The 16,210-nt window shown below is 45.0% G+C and overlaps 1 protein-coding gene across 2 annotated transcripts; it reads right to left on the reverse strand.

Moving 5' to 3' along the window:
- Positions 1-1,381: 1,381 nt before the first annotated feature.
- On the reverse strand, positions 1,382-9,052 carry LOC107380003 (stimulator of interferon genes protein). 2 transcript variants are annotated; one of them, XM_070550785.1, is made up of 7 exons: positions 8,932-9,052; positions 8,340-8,580; positions 7,186-7,369; positions 6,052-6,160; positions 5,674-5,918; positions 3,653-3,839; positions 1,382-2,013 (listed from the first exon to the last, which is right to left on the reverse strand). In XM_070550785.1, the coding sequence occupies exons 1-7, from the start codon at positions 9,035-9,037 to the stop codon at positions 1,529-1,531; spliced, it is 1,557 nt and encodes a 518-aa protein (XP_070406886.1). In that variant the 5' UTR covers positions 9,038-9,052; the 3' UTR covers positions 1,382-1,528. The 2 variants fall into 2 exon arrangements, with proteins under 2 accessions (XP_070406886.1, XP_070406867.1); XM_070550766.1 differs by having other exon boundaries at positions 5,665-5,918.
- Positions 9,053-16,210: the final 7,158 nt, after the last annotated feature.

Below are 16,210 nucleotides of genomic sequence, written 5' to 3' on the forward strand. Positions count from 1 at the left end.
TATTATTATTATTATTATTGTCATTATTGTTATTATTATTATTATTATTATTATTAACATTATTATTATTACTGTCATTATTGTTGTTATTATTATTATTATCATTATTATTAACATTATTATTATTACTGTCATTATTGTTGTTGTTGTTATTATTATTATTGTCATTATTGTTATTATTATGGTCATTATTATTATTATTATTATTATTATTATTATCATTATTATTAACATTATTATTATTACTGTCATTATTGTTGTTATTATTATTATCATTATTATTAACATTATTATTATTACTGTCATTATTGTTGTTGTTATTATTATTATTATTGTCATTATTGTTATTATTATTATTGTCATTATTATTATTATTATTATTATACATGAACTCAATCACACTATTATCCGTGGTGTCAGCTGATGCTGGCTGAGCCGTTCAGTACGAGGTTGAGTTTAGTGAAGAACAGGTCCGACCTGTCTCCAGGAGCCGTTCGGTCACCACATCCATAACTCACTGTCTGCAGCAGCCAAGGAGTGATCGTTATTTTTAAAACTCTTATCAGGAACGCTACGTGATCGAAACACACAACCTGGTGAGGTCACGGTACAGATGACACACCAGTCCGACTCTTTATCTGGTGTTCATTTCATTTCTCAGTTCAAACACAGACAGAATGTTGTATTTAGTTTGTAAAGCACCAAAATCATGTTTGAAATGATTTATTTTAAACAAAAAGACACAGACGTCTTTGGATTTCTAAACTTTTAGCCAGGACCAAGAGGATTTTGTGCTTTCTGAGAAAGAGCTCCGGGATGTTTTTGTATTTTCATGTGAGATATCAAAAGTTGCCCTGAATCACTTCAGTGTGGACTTTTGTTGCGTCCTATACCTGGAGCACGACATAGAAACGCTGAACTCCTAAAGCTCCACCTTAGTGAGTCTCTGGACACGCGCTTTAGAGCCGGATGAGACAAATTTGTCCAAGGGACAATCTGAACACTTTGTGTAAAAACATGGGGACAAATCGTTCTGTCGTCCTGCTCCCCTGAGTGTGGAACAGTTAACACATCAGAACCACTTCAGCTGCACAATAAGTCATGAGGTAGGTGTGTGTGTGTGTGTGTGTGTGCGTGCGTGCGTGTGCGTACAGACTAACTGGCTCAGTGCCAGACGTCTTATGACTGATCCAGCTAGAAACACACCTCTCTCTTCCTCATGTTTGAACTTTTCCTCTTTTCTGGTGATTCTTATGCAGAAACTCTTTACGGTTTTTTGTCATTTAGACACAACATGGACACATTTTTACTAAAGAACAACAAAAAGAGCAGTTTTGAGTCACTTGTAGGTAAAATAAGTTTGCTCCTCCCTAAATGTGACTCAGTGATTAAAGAACAGACTCATTGGTCCTAAGAAGGATAGTTAAACTAGTACACACACAAATGTTATCTTTGGAACACGTCAGCGCCCCCTGCTGGCTCCTCACTGAAAGTGGTGGTTAGGGTTCGGGTTCCTCTCAGGTCCCGTTTATGTTCCTCTGTGGTGGATGTCTGTGTTCTCCACAGGCACCTGCAGAGACTGAGGTTTCTCCAGGCTGATCATCAGCGTGGGCTCTCTGCTCATCGGTTCAGGTTGAGGTTGGTTCCCACCAGCAGATGGCGCTAACCCTAGCCCCACAAATGTTTCTTTGGTTTCCTGTTCAGGAACTGGATGGAGACAGAACTCCTCTCTCTCCTGCTGATCCCAATAATACCTTTTGACCTTGTGTCTGATAATTCTGACCACCAGGGGAGCTCCGGGGAGCTCAACAGGCACATGGGGGCGTGTTTGGTCGGGGGCGTGTTTTGTCGGGGCCGTGGTTTTTCGGGGGCGTGGTTTGTTGGGGCTGCGTCTGCTGCTAGACCTTAGCTGCAGACGCTGCAGATGTTTGCAGCAAGGCCATCCTGAGATATCTCGATCCAGGTGTCTCAGGATGGCCTTGGACAGGAAATGAGGATCATCTTCATGCTCATCTGGAAGATGGAAGAAAAGACAAACTTGTGTTATCTTATTTTTTCTAAATTCTATCAATTATTTTTTATTAAAATTTGTTCATATGTGACTTTTATTTATTTGGTTACTCGTTAGATTTATTTATAGGTTTGGTTCAACCAAAATTGATTTGCTCTAATTAAATGTGTGGAACACATTTATTCAACACATTTGCAGTGGTCTCTGGTGGGAATGATTGCCTTGTAAAGCCAGGCGGACACTGTGTGACTTTTTAACTCGTAGCGTTCAGCTTCCTCAGCTCAAATTGTGCGACTTCCTTGCAGAGCAAATCTCACGAGTCTTGTGCTCACACTGTATGACCCAGTTCTCGGATGCGACCTAACTGCGTGGTAGCAACACACCAGACCTGCAAATATGCTGAAAATAGCAGATTTTACACAACACGCCGGACTTTTTATTGTGTTGATATTGATGTTTGTTGTCCTTCGGGAGAGCTGTAGGATGACACAGGGATTTATGGGGGTTCGATGAGGAAAACAAAAGAAAAAAGTAAATCAGTGTTTTGTGATCAGTTTAATTTGACATAAACACGCTTTCCTGACAGTCCTTGTCAATGTGTGCGTAAAAAAGTGTATAAATAAAAACAAATGACGTGTGTTAATAGGGAAATAGCTGCCGAGCCGTGTTGATGCATGTTTGTGCATGAGCTGTGAGTGCTGGTACTTTTTGGGTCGCAGCACCATTTCAACAGTACGATACCCTCACGAGGAACGGGCAAAATATCAAACATGCCAGAAATCCGTGCGAGCTCGGTAGCTGGTCACGTGGTGTTAATTGCCTCTCGTAACCCTCTCGAACAAGTGGAAAATTGACTCAAAAAAGAGAGAAAGCAGTTCAGTGTACACCCGGCTTAAGTCGTAGTCAGGGAGGAAAAAGCCCAGAAGCGCCTGTGTCAGCACAGAGAAGTCCGCTGGAGGAGAACGTGGCAGAACACGGCAGGTTATGGAGTCTTATTTACTGATATTTGGACATCTCGTCTCTGATTGGCCAACAGCACTGCAACTCTACCACGGACTCGGTTTGCTTTGCAACACTGATGTTTTCTATCCACAAATAACACAAGCCTGGGGAAGTTCTGCTGTGTGGTGGAGTTGCTAATGCTAACGGTTATCTTAAACTAGCCGAGACGTTCTTTGCCCTCTCCTGGGTGCTAAACCAACAACAGCCTTCTCGGTCACGAGTCAAGATGGGTGAGTCCATGAATGTTAAGAGACAACGTGACGTAGATCTGTCAGGATTTTCTAATCCTAGAGTTTCATCGTCTATTTTCTATCAGAAACTAATGCAGCAGATGGGTGTAGGAGACTATTGTCATGTTCCGCCTGCATGAAAAACTCAGAATGTGTTCCACACCTTTAAAAGCGTTAGAGACGTTTTAGGGTTAGATGTGTTTCATAACAGAAATGTTCTCTAATTGATCATCTAAACTTTTTTCTTTTCTCCAGCTTTTCATAACACTGTTAAAAATAACGTTTACTCATGAAGTGCAAAAGCAACAGCATGGCAGCCCTCTGAAAGGGAAGTGAATAAAGCTTGAATCTGCTGAAAGCATGCGACATCCTGTGGTGTGTGTGCTACAGTCAGCTCTGGCTTTGGTACCGCTGAGCAGAATGAGTTTGTAGCGGTTGCGACACTCCAGCGACTGCTCCAGAACGTCCTGCAGGGTTCTGTAGAAGAGCAGAACCTGCTGTCTGCGCTCCGGCTCCCCAAAGCCGGCGCTCCTCTCCTGGGACATCCGGTAAAGAGTCAACAGGGGGGTGGCATACTCCACTGCACAGTCATGGGCCTACACACACACACACACACACACACACACACACACACACACACACACACACACACACACACACACACACACACACAGGACACGTCACACTCAGGGTCGCTCCTGAAACGTGAACAACTGATAAAAATGGGAATAAACCTTTAGTCCTCAGAGGGAAGCCACATCATCACCTGTACACATCAACGTGCACAAGAACACCAGGAGGTTATCGTAGTAATTATCCGTTTATTCCAAAGTAAGGTGTTTTGTTTCACAGATAGATGGCGCTGTTGCAGTGAAATAAGACGCGTGACACCTCAGGTTTAACCAAAAGGTGGCGCTAATGCTGTGGAGGAGAAACCACCCGTGATGTATTTTTCCACCTGACAACAGGAAATCGTTTTTTTTTCGCTGTTTCAATAGAAAAACTGAACAAAAACATGTAGACAGGACTCACTAAGCAGAATATTAAATAAAAATGCTTTAAAGGTTTTGATATTTTCCCTAAAGTGATGCATGATTAGGTCATCTTTACAGTTTGTGTTCATTAGGTTAACTGAGAAACCGTTTTTACTTGTTATTTTGAAATAATGATCGGTCACTGAGTTTAACATGCAGGCTGAACATGAAGATAGTCTCCTACACCTATCTCCTGCATTAGCTTCTAATAGAAAACAGACGGTGAAACCCTAGGATTAGAAAAGTCTGACAGATCTACGTCACACGGTCACATGACATTCATGGACTCACCCATCTTGACTCACGCCGACGACGGCTGTTGTTGGTTTAGCGTCCAGGAGAGAGGATATCACGTCTCAGATAGTAGAAGCTAAGTGTTAGCATTATCAACTCCACCACACAGCAGAACCCCTCTACGCTTGTGTTATATACAGTTTGCTAGATCAGCTGATCTAGTTCAAAAAGAAAAACTCGCGGCACGTGTTGACTTTCATTTACAATATAGTTGCCAGCCGGAGCTCGGCAGTGGCTCCCCACGTCATCATGACACCACCCTCTGTAGCACCAAGGGGCAAAAGCCATTTATAAGACAGACAATTACCGCAATATCACTACCAAGCAAGGCAGAATGAATGCCGCAAGATTCATGCATCACCATGCCAGCATGGCGCATTTATAAGACACACTGATGTTACACTGATTTGCCGGCACGATGTGTCTCATAAGAAGGGTTTTATTTACTGACGTTTGGACATCTCTCCTCTGATTGGTTAACAGCAGCACAACTCTACCACTGACTTGGTTTGCTCTGCAATTTTGATGTTTTATCTCCATAAATAACACAAGCCTGGAGGAGTTCTGCCATGCGGTGCAGTTGCTAATGCTAACTGTTAGCTTCTGCTAGCCAAAATGCTCTGTGCTGTTTCCCTGGACGCTAAACCAACAACAGCCTTCCCCGTCGCGAGTCACGATGGGTGAGTTCATGAATGTTAGTGACAGAGTGACGTAGAGCTGTCAGGATGTTAAAATCCCAGAGTTTCACCGTCTGTTCAGGAAGCTAACGCAGGAGATAGGTGTAGAAGATTATTTTCATTTTTCTAAATTAATAATTAAAAATGTTTTCTCTGTGAACCTGCTCTAAGAACATTTTTACTGTGATGGTGGCTTTGACCTAGCTCTTCTGTTGGTTGACTCTTGGTTGTTTTAGAGCTCTCTATAAGGAAAAGATGATGATGATGTAAGATTACATCTAATTTAAGTTTTATGTAAAAAAAAAAAAGTAATCAGAGTAGATTTAGTTGTGTCGGCTTGTTTAATTTGTCTTAAATGTTTGAGTGGAAGTTAAAAAATGTTTTTGTCAGACTGGAGCTACATCGCCATAATCCACCTGACCTACCGCCCCCTGCCCGTCCTTCACTCTGTAGACGCTGTGTTTATAGACCCGGCCCCGGACTCCGGCCCGGTCTATCTCGTTGTTTGGGAGGTTTTCCAAAAAACTGATGTTGTCATCTTCGTCTTCCAGCTTGTGTGAGATGTTGGCGCTCAGAGGGACGAGGATGAGGAGCTTCCTGGAGCCACGGCTCCAGAGGGGGGTGCTGCGGTGATGTGCAGCACAAAACGCAGCGATGGAGTTCTCCAGGCCTGAACAGACACGTGTAAACTCAGACCTAAAGCAGAACCTCCTCATTATGTCCAAACGATCTCACTTTGACATAAAAATAGAAGGTAAAGAAAACAGGATGTGTGTGTTTTGTGACATTTTGTTGTTACTAACGTGGCAGAACCAGCTGCAGGTAGCCCAGGTAGAAGGACCAGGCCAAGCCGTGAGCCACATTCATCTTCCTCCCCTCGCAGATGCCTGACACCTCCACCTCCGACGGACCCTGCACACCCAACAGCCAGAAACACGTCACTGAAGCTCACCTCTGCTCAGGAGAATCCAGACACCTTTAAAAGAGCGCTGGTCAGAAGAAAAGGGCATCCCCATGTCTCTGCTGCCCTTTCCTTCGTAGCATGGGTGTATTTTTAGATTTAAGTCAAGAACACTGACGGAAGTAGACCCGACTGTGAGATCTGACCATGTTCAGTATCGTGTGGCTGAGTGACGGTGTGAGCACATTTCTGCTGCTAAAGACCGGTTTGAGGTGGTTTTTACTGTACAAACGCATCAGGATGTCTCTCGTCGGGACTTTTCTCTCTAAACACTCTGATCACTTTAACCAAGCTGCAGACATGAGATTGTTAAAATTATATATAAATACTTTTAAGAAAATGTTTCTAAAAACAAAATAAAGAAATCACAAATGTCCAGAGCTAAATCAGTCATTGGTACTTTTTAATATGGGGTTATGTGAATTATAACGGACACTGACGGGTGGCTAAAGCCAGACGAGGCAGTTTGTCCTTGCTTTTAGCACCACCTGGTGTCTGTTTGGTAGAAACAAAAGTACAACGTATCTCCTCGCTGTCTGTTCGTCTTTTTAACAAAGCTGAAATGTCTTCCCAGCCTTCATTAGTTTCTGCAGAGGTGGTTCATAACTAAATCAAACAAATCAGCTGTGTTCATGATGTCACAAATGCAGGAGACGTGCTGGAAGCAGGTCGGACCGGCACTGTGAAGTTGCAGAAGCGGTATGCTTGCCACAGATGGCGGTGGGGGTCTGAGGGACATTTCATTAACCATGTAAAGGGTCATTTTAGCACACATTGGCTCAAGGAAATTATTTTTTAAAAGTTGTAAAGTATCCCTGTAAAAGGACTGCTGTTTGCTGAGTTTGCTGACAAGTTAAGCCGCATGTCGGACATGATTAGTCACTTATGGCGATGGATCTTCAGGATTCCTTCAACAGATTTAGAAACTACACAACCTTCAAAACCAGCAGCCTCCAACACCAAGTGTGAAGCTCACCATGACTCCCAGGCTTTTGAGGAGGGCGTAGACGGCAGGAACCAGAACAAGGAGCTCCCAGCACTGGTCTCTGGGCGGTAGAAGCTGTTTGGTCAGGTACAGGAAGAGACCTGCCAGCCCTGCAGCCAGCAGGGTTTTACCCCACAGACCGCAGGCTGGCAGCATGTGACGACATGCCCGGTACCTGCCAAAAACAGGGGGTCAGATCTGGATTAGCAGTAAGAGACCAAAGATGACCCACTAAGAGGCAAATCTAAGACATCTGCTGAGGGACGCATGTATTTTATTTCTAAAACAACAAAAAAAGTTCATAGTCCAAGTCCATATCTATAACCATTCCCTCATCCATGTCCATATGACCATGTCCAAGTCCAGGTCTAATTCCCCATCCATGTCTGTGTCCAAGTCCAAGTCCAAGTCCATATCTATAACATTTTACTCTCTTTGACATTGAAGTGCAACTACTAGTTTACCTGCTGAATTAATTATAGGTTTACCAAGATAAAGACAATAAAGTTGATCTCTTACTGAATACAATACTGACCGAGAAATCACAATGTGGCCATAGAAACACCACTTGGTATATATGGTGTGTGTGTGTGTGTGTGTGTGTGTGTGTGTGTGTGTGTGTGTGTGTGTGTGTGTGTGTGTGTGTGTGTGTGTGTGTGTGTGTGTGTGTGTGTGTGTGTGTGTGTGTGTGTGTGTGTGTGTGTGTGTGTGTGTCTGCTCTGTCTTCTCCATCCCCAGTGAGTCGTGGAGGATGGCTGCTTATACTGAGCCAGGATTCTCTGGAGGTTTCTTCCTGTTAAAAGGGAGTTTTCCTCTCCACTGTCACTTTATGCTTGCTTAGTATGAGGATTGCTTTATAGTCACTCTCACTAGTCAGTGACTCAATACAATTTGCTGGGTTTCTTATATAGGAAACATTATTTCTGACTGGCTTAATGAACTGACCTGTAATGGAATGTTTATTATGTGAAGTGCCTTGAGACGACTCTTGTCGTGATTTGGCGCTATATAGATAAACTTGAATTGAACTGAATTAGCTTGTTCCACGTGGCTCCTCCCTGTGAGGGGAACTCCAGAAACCACCATGAGAGTCTACCAAATGCTTTCCTGCAGGGTTTATGCAGAACACCATCACAGAGCCTCACCTTGTGTTCGAGTGGTGCCGCAGCTCCTCAGCCAGCAGACAGAGTCCGTGCAGCAGAGGCCCTAGTGTCACCATGAGAGCTGCTAAGGCCACCATGCCCAGAAAGCTGTCCGGAGACAAAACCACAACCCCCATGGTTGCTAAGGCAACCAGCCCTGCAGCACAGAGTTTAGGCAATTCCCCCCGAGGCCGAGGGATGAGCGCGTCCTGATCTCGGAGCGTTTGCATCTTGTCTGATTGCCCTGGGGAGAGGAACGGGCTGACTGTATCAGCTTCGTACATTTAGGTTTTTGTCAAGCCTCCTGTTAGTAGAAGTCAAAGCCAGAAATAAAATCTGCTGATGGATCAGATTCAACCCAGATCTCTCTGAGGACCTCAGATGGCCTGCAGGCCTCTCTTTGGACCCTAAACCTAACCCTACCCCTTTGGGTGTTTTTGGTCAAAATATTAAAATTCGGACCACTTTTAAAATAACTTCCAAATACAAAACAGACATGTGGTTCCCCGGGTCTGACCTGTCTGTCTGAGCCCTTTGTGAGTAACCCTGGTGCCGTGAGTCCTCATCACTGATAGACGAATAAACCGTGACTCACCTCGGTGTGTCGTCTCTGATCTGAGATGTTCTGAGCTCACTCTGCCTCCATCCCTCTCAGCACAACCCTTTCTATTTCCATCTATGTATGAACTCTGTGTAACCATGGCAACTCTGACCACACCCAGATGTCACGAGTCAAAGCAAGGCATGGTCCATACCACCCTATGTTACACATTTCCTACTAGAGCTCCCCTCCCCATGATCATCACACACACACACACACCTGATCTTCAGGTGTGTGTGTGTGTGTGTGTGTGTGCAGTATCAAAACTCGTTACAAAATCATGAAAATTAAGGGTTAAATTAAACATCCATCTGACCCGCTTGTTGACCCTTTCACTTCCACTTTGCCTCAGCGTTTTTCCACAGAAGTTCCTTCCTGCCATGACTTCCTTAAAATAAATGAACAAACTTAGTTCCGTTTTAGGACAACGATCTCTAGATTAATGAGATTATTTGGTTCTCGTCTCTGATTTTGATGTTTCTAATAATTTTTTTATTGCTTCACTACTAACTTTCTGTGCGTGAAACAAATATGAGTTGTGAGACTGGTGGTCTGGGATGACAGAAAAAGGTTGGTAAAACCAAAACTGAATGACCAGTTTCTGTTTGACCAAACCAAATTGTGGTTTGTCACTTCTCGATTTCTTCACTAGTCAAACTGGTCCAGTCAGCAAAAAGGGGAATACTCCAGGTCTTTGATGTGGGTTTATATGAAAATGGAACAAACACAACCCCAGTTTAGAGAAACAGGGTTTAGCAAATGGCAGTCCATGTAAACATAATTTTCTAGTGATGGAAACTCAAAAAGACCTGAAGAAACATGAGTCTACTTATTAATTTATGTTTACTTTTTGTAAAAACTATAAATATCTATTAATATAATTCATTTATTTGAATTAACATTTGTTGATATAATAAATTATTAACATTTATATAAATATAAAATTTGGCATTTTTACATTTAAAACATTCAAATATACTCTAAAACGAGGCAAGACAGCTTTATTTGTGCAGCACATTTCATACACAGAGGCAATTCAGTGTGCTTTCCATTAGCGAGAATAGTGACAGCACAAATAAAAAACACACAAAATCATTTCAGGTAAAAGAATTAAAATAGACAAAGTTAAAGAGCAAGTCACCCCTATCAGTGTCCAACTTCACTCTCATTTCCTGTTTGAAAAATGGGGCACAAGGAGGCGTTGCCTGGCAGACCAGGAGATCAGAGCCGCAAACAAATACACACGCACACACACACACGCGCGACACACACACACACACTTGCTCACAGCGGCATTGCTACATCATAATGTACCAGGTAACGTCACAGGTACCTCTTGGCTAATAAAGATAGCCATTTTGAATTCAAATGTAGTGCAGAGTTTTTACCTGGGCTGCCACCTTACCGTGGTGGAGGGGTTTGAGTGTCTCAATGATCCTAGGAGCTAAGTTGTCTGAGGCTTTCTGCCTCTATAGGGTCACCAATGGCAAACAGGTCCTAGGTGAGAGATCAGACAAAGAGCAGCCCGAAGACCTCTTATGATGAATTATATAAATGGAAACTGTGTTCCCTCGCCCGGATGTGGGTCATCAGGGCCCCCCTCTGGAGCCAGGCCTGTAGGTGGGGCACATTGGTGAGCGCCTGGTGGCCGGGCTTTCACCCATGGAGCCCGGCCGGGCATAGCCCGAAGAGGAAACGTGGGTTCCCCTTCCCATGGGCTCACCACTCGTGGGAGGGGCCAAAGGGGTCAGGTGCAGTGTGTGACGGGTAGTAGTCGAGGGCGGGGACCTTGACGGTCTGATCCTCGGCTACAGAAGCTGGCTCTTGGTGCATGGAATGTCACCTCTCTTGGACCAATTCTTTTTACGATATATATGCTCCCAATTGGTAAAATCATTAGACAGCATGGGATAAACTTCCACTGTTATTCTGACGATACTCAGTTATATTTATCCATTAACCCTGATGAACCTAATCGGTTGGGTAGATTACAGGCTTGTCTTGAGGACATAAAACATTGGATGACTCAACTTTTTGCTTTTAAATCAAGACAAGACGGAAGTTCTCATCTTTGGACCAGAAATCCAGAAAAGGAAATTGCTTAGCCAGTCGCCTGACCTTAATGGCATTACATTAATCTCCGAGAACAAAGTAAGGAACCTTGGTGTTATCTTTGACCAGGACATGTCATTCAAATCCCAGGTTAAACAGGTTTGTAGGATTTCCTTTTTCCACCTTCGGAATATTGCTAAGATTAGAAGCATCCTTTCCAGGAGTGATGCTGAAAAACTAGTTCATGCATTTATTACATCAAGACTGGATTACTGTAATTCATTACTCTCAGGAAGTCCACAGAATGTAGTTAAAAGTCTTCAGCTTGTCCAAAATGCTGCAGCTAGAGTTCTGATGAGAATTAAAAAGAGAGATCATATCTCTCCTGTCTTAGCTTCCCTACATTGGCTGTCTGTTAAATTCAGAATAGATTTTAAGATCCTTCTTCTCACATATAAAGCTCTTAATAATCAAGCTCCATCATACATCAGTGAACTGATTGTTCCATATGTTCCTAACCGAGCACTTCGCTCTCAGACTGCAGGTCTACTGGTGGTTCCCAGAATATCTAAAATTAGGATGGGAGGCAGATCTTTTAGTTATCAGGCTCCTCTCCTGTGGAACCAGCTCCCAGCTTTAGTCCGTGAAGCAGACACTTTGTCTACTTTTAAGAATAGGCTTAAAACATTTTTATTTGATAGGGTCTATGGTTAAAATCTGATGTTAGCCTAAATCTGGACAAGTGGGGGAGTAGAGGGAGGTGGAGTGTACAGTCGGTAAAGACGGCTCTCCCTTGCCCTGACTCCAACATGCCTCCATCTAAAAGGCTAGGTTATCCAGAGTTATCTCTGTAGTTATGCTGCTATAGGCTTAGACTGCTGGAGGACACATTGACCACTTTTCACACTCTACTACTTTCTTCTACAATCTGCTCTTTAACTGTATTGGAATATCCTCAAGCAGACACAGTGACATCCAGAGAGTAGGGTCTTGGTTGAACCTCGGTTGTTCTCATCACACCGAAGCACCACAGCTTACGTTACACACACATGAATGAAGTGCCCCGGACCAAGCTAAACAGTACTACCAGAATGGAGCATTGGCTCCCCCTAGAGGCGTCATGAAGTAGTTTCCTACCTCAACTACTACACCCCCCCCCCCCATCCAGACAAAAACAAAGATGAAAAATAACACCATTTCCCATAAGCTAAAACCCACACCCCGAAAAACCACCACAAACCGTAACAACCCTGTAACCATGCGAGTATTATTATGGGTAGCAAATTTTTTTTTTTTAATATATAGTAGACCTTAATAACATACAGCAAGAACAAACAACAGTTTCACATGACACTCCCACTTAACTAACTAGGGAATTCGGGTAGACCACCTCATCCCAGCGAGCTTCCAGGGCGCATTCTTGCCCTTGCCGTGGAGCTCACCACTAACTAAGAATAGTCACTCAAATACGCAGGAGGCCTCCTGCTTCTCTGCGATCTCCTCACTTCTGGTTGTCCCCCTGCCGGCACCGCCTCTACCCTCTCCGGCCACGATGCTGTTGTCAATGGATCGTCCGAGTCCACTTGGCCGGTTGATTCCGTTGCGGCTGTGCTGTTTTCATTCAGGACAGGAGACAACACCGGAACATGTTCTGTTATTTCCGATAGGGGCGACCTGTGACGCACCTGATCGATATGTCTTCTCACCACATTCCCATTTCCTAGTGCAACTTTGCATGAGACAGGACCCGTCATCGCAGCAAAAGCTCCCGGAACCCAGCGTGGACCCGAACCAAAGTTCCGAGTGTAGACCAAATCTCCTTCATCCAGCATCCTGTCCCTGGCATGCATGTCATGATAATACTTTTGCTTCCCTTGTTTACCAATCAGTCTGCCTTTGAAATCGGGGTGTATGAGATCCAAAGTTGATCTTAGTTTCCTTCCGCATAGAAGTTCAGCTGGTGACTTGCCTATTGTTGACTGAGGAGTAATGCGATAACAAAACAGAGCTCGGGCCATTTTAGTCTCCACTGACCCCCCTGTGCTTTTTTTCATCAATGACTTAAAAGTCTGAACGGCGCGCTCTGCCAACCCATTCGAAGAAGCATGGTATGGGGCTGTGGTGATGTGGCGAATCCCATTTTTTTGTGTGAATTCCTGGAACTCCTCACTGGTAAAACAGCGGCCATTGTCGGACATGATTATTTCAGGAATGCCATGGTGACTAAAACTCTGTCTGAGGCATTCAATGGTCACAGCTGATGTAGACCTGTTTACCGCGTGCGCTTCAATCCACTTCGAATACGCATCCACCACAATTAAGAACCACTTGCCCATGAATGGCCCAGCATAATCCACGTGGACCCTCCTCCAGGGGTTTTCAGGCACCTCCCAGGGGTGTAAAGGTGCCACTGCGGGATTATTTCGGTTTTCCTGACACACGGCACACCCCTTCACCATCAACTCCACCTCTTCATCCAAGTTTGGCCACCACACGTAGCTGCGTGCCAACCCTTTCATCCTGGTCATTCCTGGATGGGCGCGATGAAGCTGTTTCAGCAGACGTGCACGACCCTGTGGAGGAATAACCACACGCCCTCCCCACAATATGCAGCCTTCCTGTGTGCTGAGCTCCTCCTGACGCCTGACGTAAGGTAAAAATGCCGCGTCCTCTACCTTTCGAGGCCACCCTCTTAATATATACTCTCGCATCCGAGCCAGCACAGGGTCTTTGTCTGTCCAAAGTTTCACCTGCTGTGCAGTCACCAGGGATGTGTCACTGTCCTCAAACAGCAGGACTCTTTCCCCCTCCTCTGAGCCTGCGTCAGCCCCCTCGCTCATTTCAGTCAACGGCAACCTGCTCAGGGCGTCTGCATTGGTATGATTCTTCCCTTCCTTATACACAACGGTGTAATCGTATGCCCCAAGCGTGACTGCCCATCTCTGGATGCGAGGTGACGCCAACTGTGGTACAGCCCTGAGCTCGCTGAAAAGTGAAATTAACGGCTTGTGGTCTGTTGTAATGGTGAAACGTTTCCCATACAAGTACTTGTGGAACTTTTTCACCCCAAACAGTACCGCCAACCCCTCCTTATCTAACTGTGAATAATTTTTTTCCGCCGCATTGAGCGTTCGAGACACAAATCCTATGGGTCTTTCCGAGCCATCGGCCAACTGGTGAGAGAGCACCGCCCCCACTCCATAAGGTGATGCGTCACATGCTAGGAGGAGGGGTTTTCCTGCATCATAGTGTACCAATACCTTGCAAGATTGCAACAGAGACTTGGACTCTTCAAAGGCTTCCTGTTGTTTTGGGCCCCATGACCATTTCAACTCCTTCCTCAGCAGTAGGTGAAGAGGAGCTAGCAGCATGGATAGGTTTGGTAGGAACCTGTGGTAATAATTTAAGAGTCCCAAGTACGCCTTTAACTCTGTGATATTTTGTGGTGCTGGAGCTTTTGCGATGGCCTCCACCTTTTCTCTCAGAGGATGTAATCCTGCCGCATTTATTCTGTGCCCCAAGAACACCACTTCCCTGGCCATGAACTCACACTTGCTTCTTTTTAATCTTAACCCACTATTTCCCAACCTTAGGAGAACCTCGTCAAGGTTTTTTAAATGTTCTTGTTCACTTGGCCCTGAGATGAGTATGTCATCCAGATACACTGTGACATTCGGAATTCCTCCTAATATGCTCTCCATCGTTCGCTGGAAGATGGCAGGACTGGAGGCCACCCCAAACGGCAGCCTGGTGTATGTGTAAAGGCCCTTGTGTGTGTTAATGGTGACATATTTCCTGGACCCCTCGTCCAACACAGTCTGTTGGTAGGCATGACTCATGTCCAGTTTTGTAAAGTACTGTCCCCCTGATAACTGTGCAAAAAGATCCTCCACCCTTGGAATAGGATATTGTTCCAACTTGGAAGCCTGGTTTATTGTGAGTTTGTAATCCCCACAAATTCTAATGGATCCATCTGGTTTCCGGACGGGGACAATAGGGGCAGCCCATTCGGCAAACTGCACAGGCTCAATGATCTTCTCCTCCTCTAACCGTTGTATTTCTTTCTCCAACAATGGTTTTACTGCATAGGGTACTGGCCTTGGCTTATAAAAGCGTGGTCGAGCCTCACTGTCCACATAAATCTGGGCTTGCATGCCCTTCAGAGTTCCCAAGCCTTCTTTAAAAACCTCTGAGTGTTTCTTTAGCACACACTCCAGTTTTTCTGTGGGCGCCAGCCCTACGTTGTTTACCAGCTGCTCTGCCATCGACTGCTCCTGCAACCAGCTGCGCCCCAGCAGGTTTGGTCCAGCCCCATCCACTACAACCACAGGTAGTGTTTTAAGAGCATTCCGGTCCTCTACCTCTACTTGCGCCATTCCCAGGACTCCCAGCTTTTCCCCTGTATACGTTTTCAAGATTAGTGAGCATGGGCTTAGACCCGATTTGGCAGTTTTGTTACAAAGCAGAGAATATTGTTGTTTGCTCAAAATGGTCACCCCACATCCTGTGTCTATCTCAAACAGTACGGCCAAGCCATTTATGTTGACCATGCGTGTGATGGGAGCGACCTTTGGTAGGCCACCCGACACATTGTAAATGGTATTAATGCCATCAGATTCTTCAGAGTCACTCCCCCCCTCTGTTCTCAACAAATGTGTCTGACTGCCTCTATTTGGGTCTCTCCGTCCCTCCTTTTTGCTCAGGGGCCCCTTTTTTTGTTCCCCCTGCGGACCCCACTTGGACCTGCAGGCTCTTCTAATGTGACCCCTCTTGCCACAACCGTGACATCGTTCAGCTGCAAACCTGCACTCAGTGGCCAAGTGTCGTCCGTTGCAACGAAAACAGCTCGGACTTTTCAGCTGAGCCTTGTCCATTGAAATCTTGTGGACTGTCCCCTGACTCCTTGACACACGAGAAGCTGGAGTCACCTCGTCCCCCAACATCTCCTGCAAGTCCCGAACATCCTTAGAGGCAGACTCCATTGCCTGGCACAACGTAAGAGCTTTGTCAAACGTCAGGTCCACTTCAGATAATAGCCGGCGCTGCATCCTGTCATCATTCACTCCACACACCAACCTGTCCCTCAGGATTTGTGGCAAAGCCGCTCCATAGTCACAGTGCTGGGCCAGTTTCCTCAACTCAGCCACATAATCTGCCACCGACTCCTCATGCCGCCGCACCGTGACTTAAACATAAACCTCTGTACGATCTCACTTGGTTT

The sequence above is a fragment of the Nothobranchius furzeri genome, chromosome 1 (assembly GCF_043380555.1).
Source record: "Nothobranchius furzeri strain GRZ-AD chromosome 1, NfurGRZ-RIMD1, whole genome shotgun sequence".
NCBI lineage: Eukaryota > Metazoa > Chordata > Actinopteri > Cyprinodontiformes > Nothobranchiidae > Nothobranchius > Nothobranchius furzeri.

What these genes read in the sequence shown, in the direction of transcription:
- LOC107380003 (XM_070550766.1), bottom strand. Translation starts at nt 9,037, where the DNA reads ATGGTTACACAGAGTTCATACATAGATGGAAATAGAAAGGGTTGTGCT. An exon ending in TCAAAAGCCTGGGAGTCATG is followed by an intron (nt 6,161 to 7,185) that starts GTGAGCTTCACA and finishes TTGGGTGTGCAG; the next exon opens with GGTCCGTCGGAGGTGGAGGT. An exon ending in GGCAGGGGGCGGTAGGTCAG is followed by an intron (nt 3,840 to 5,664) that starts GTGGATTATGGC and finishes GTGTGTGTGTAG; the next exon opens with GCCCATGACTGTGCAGTGGA.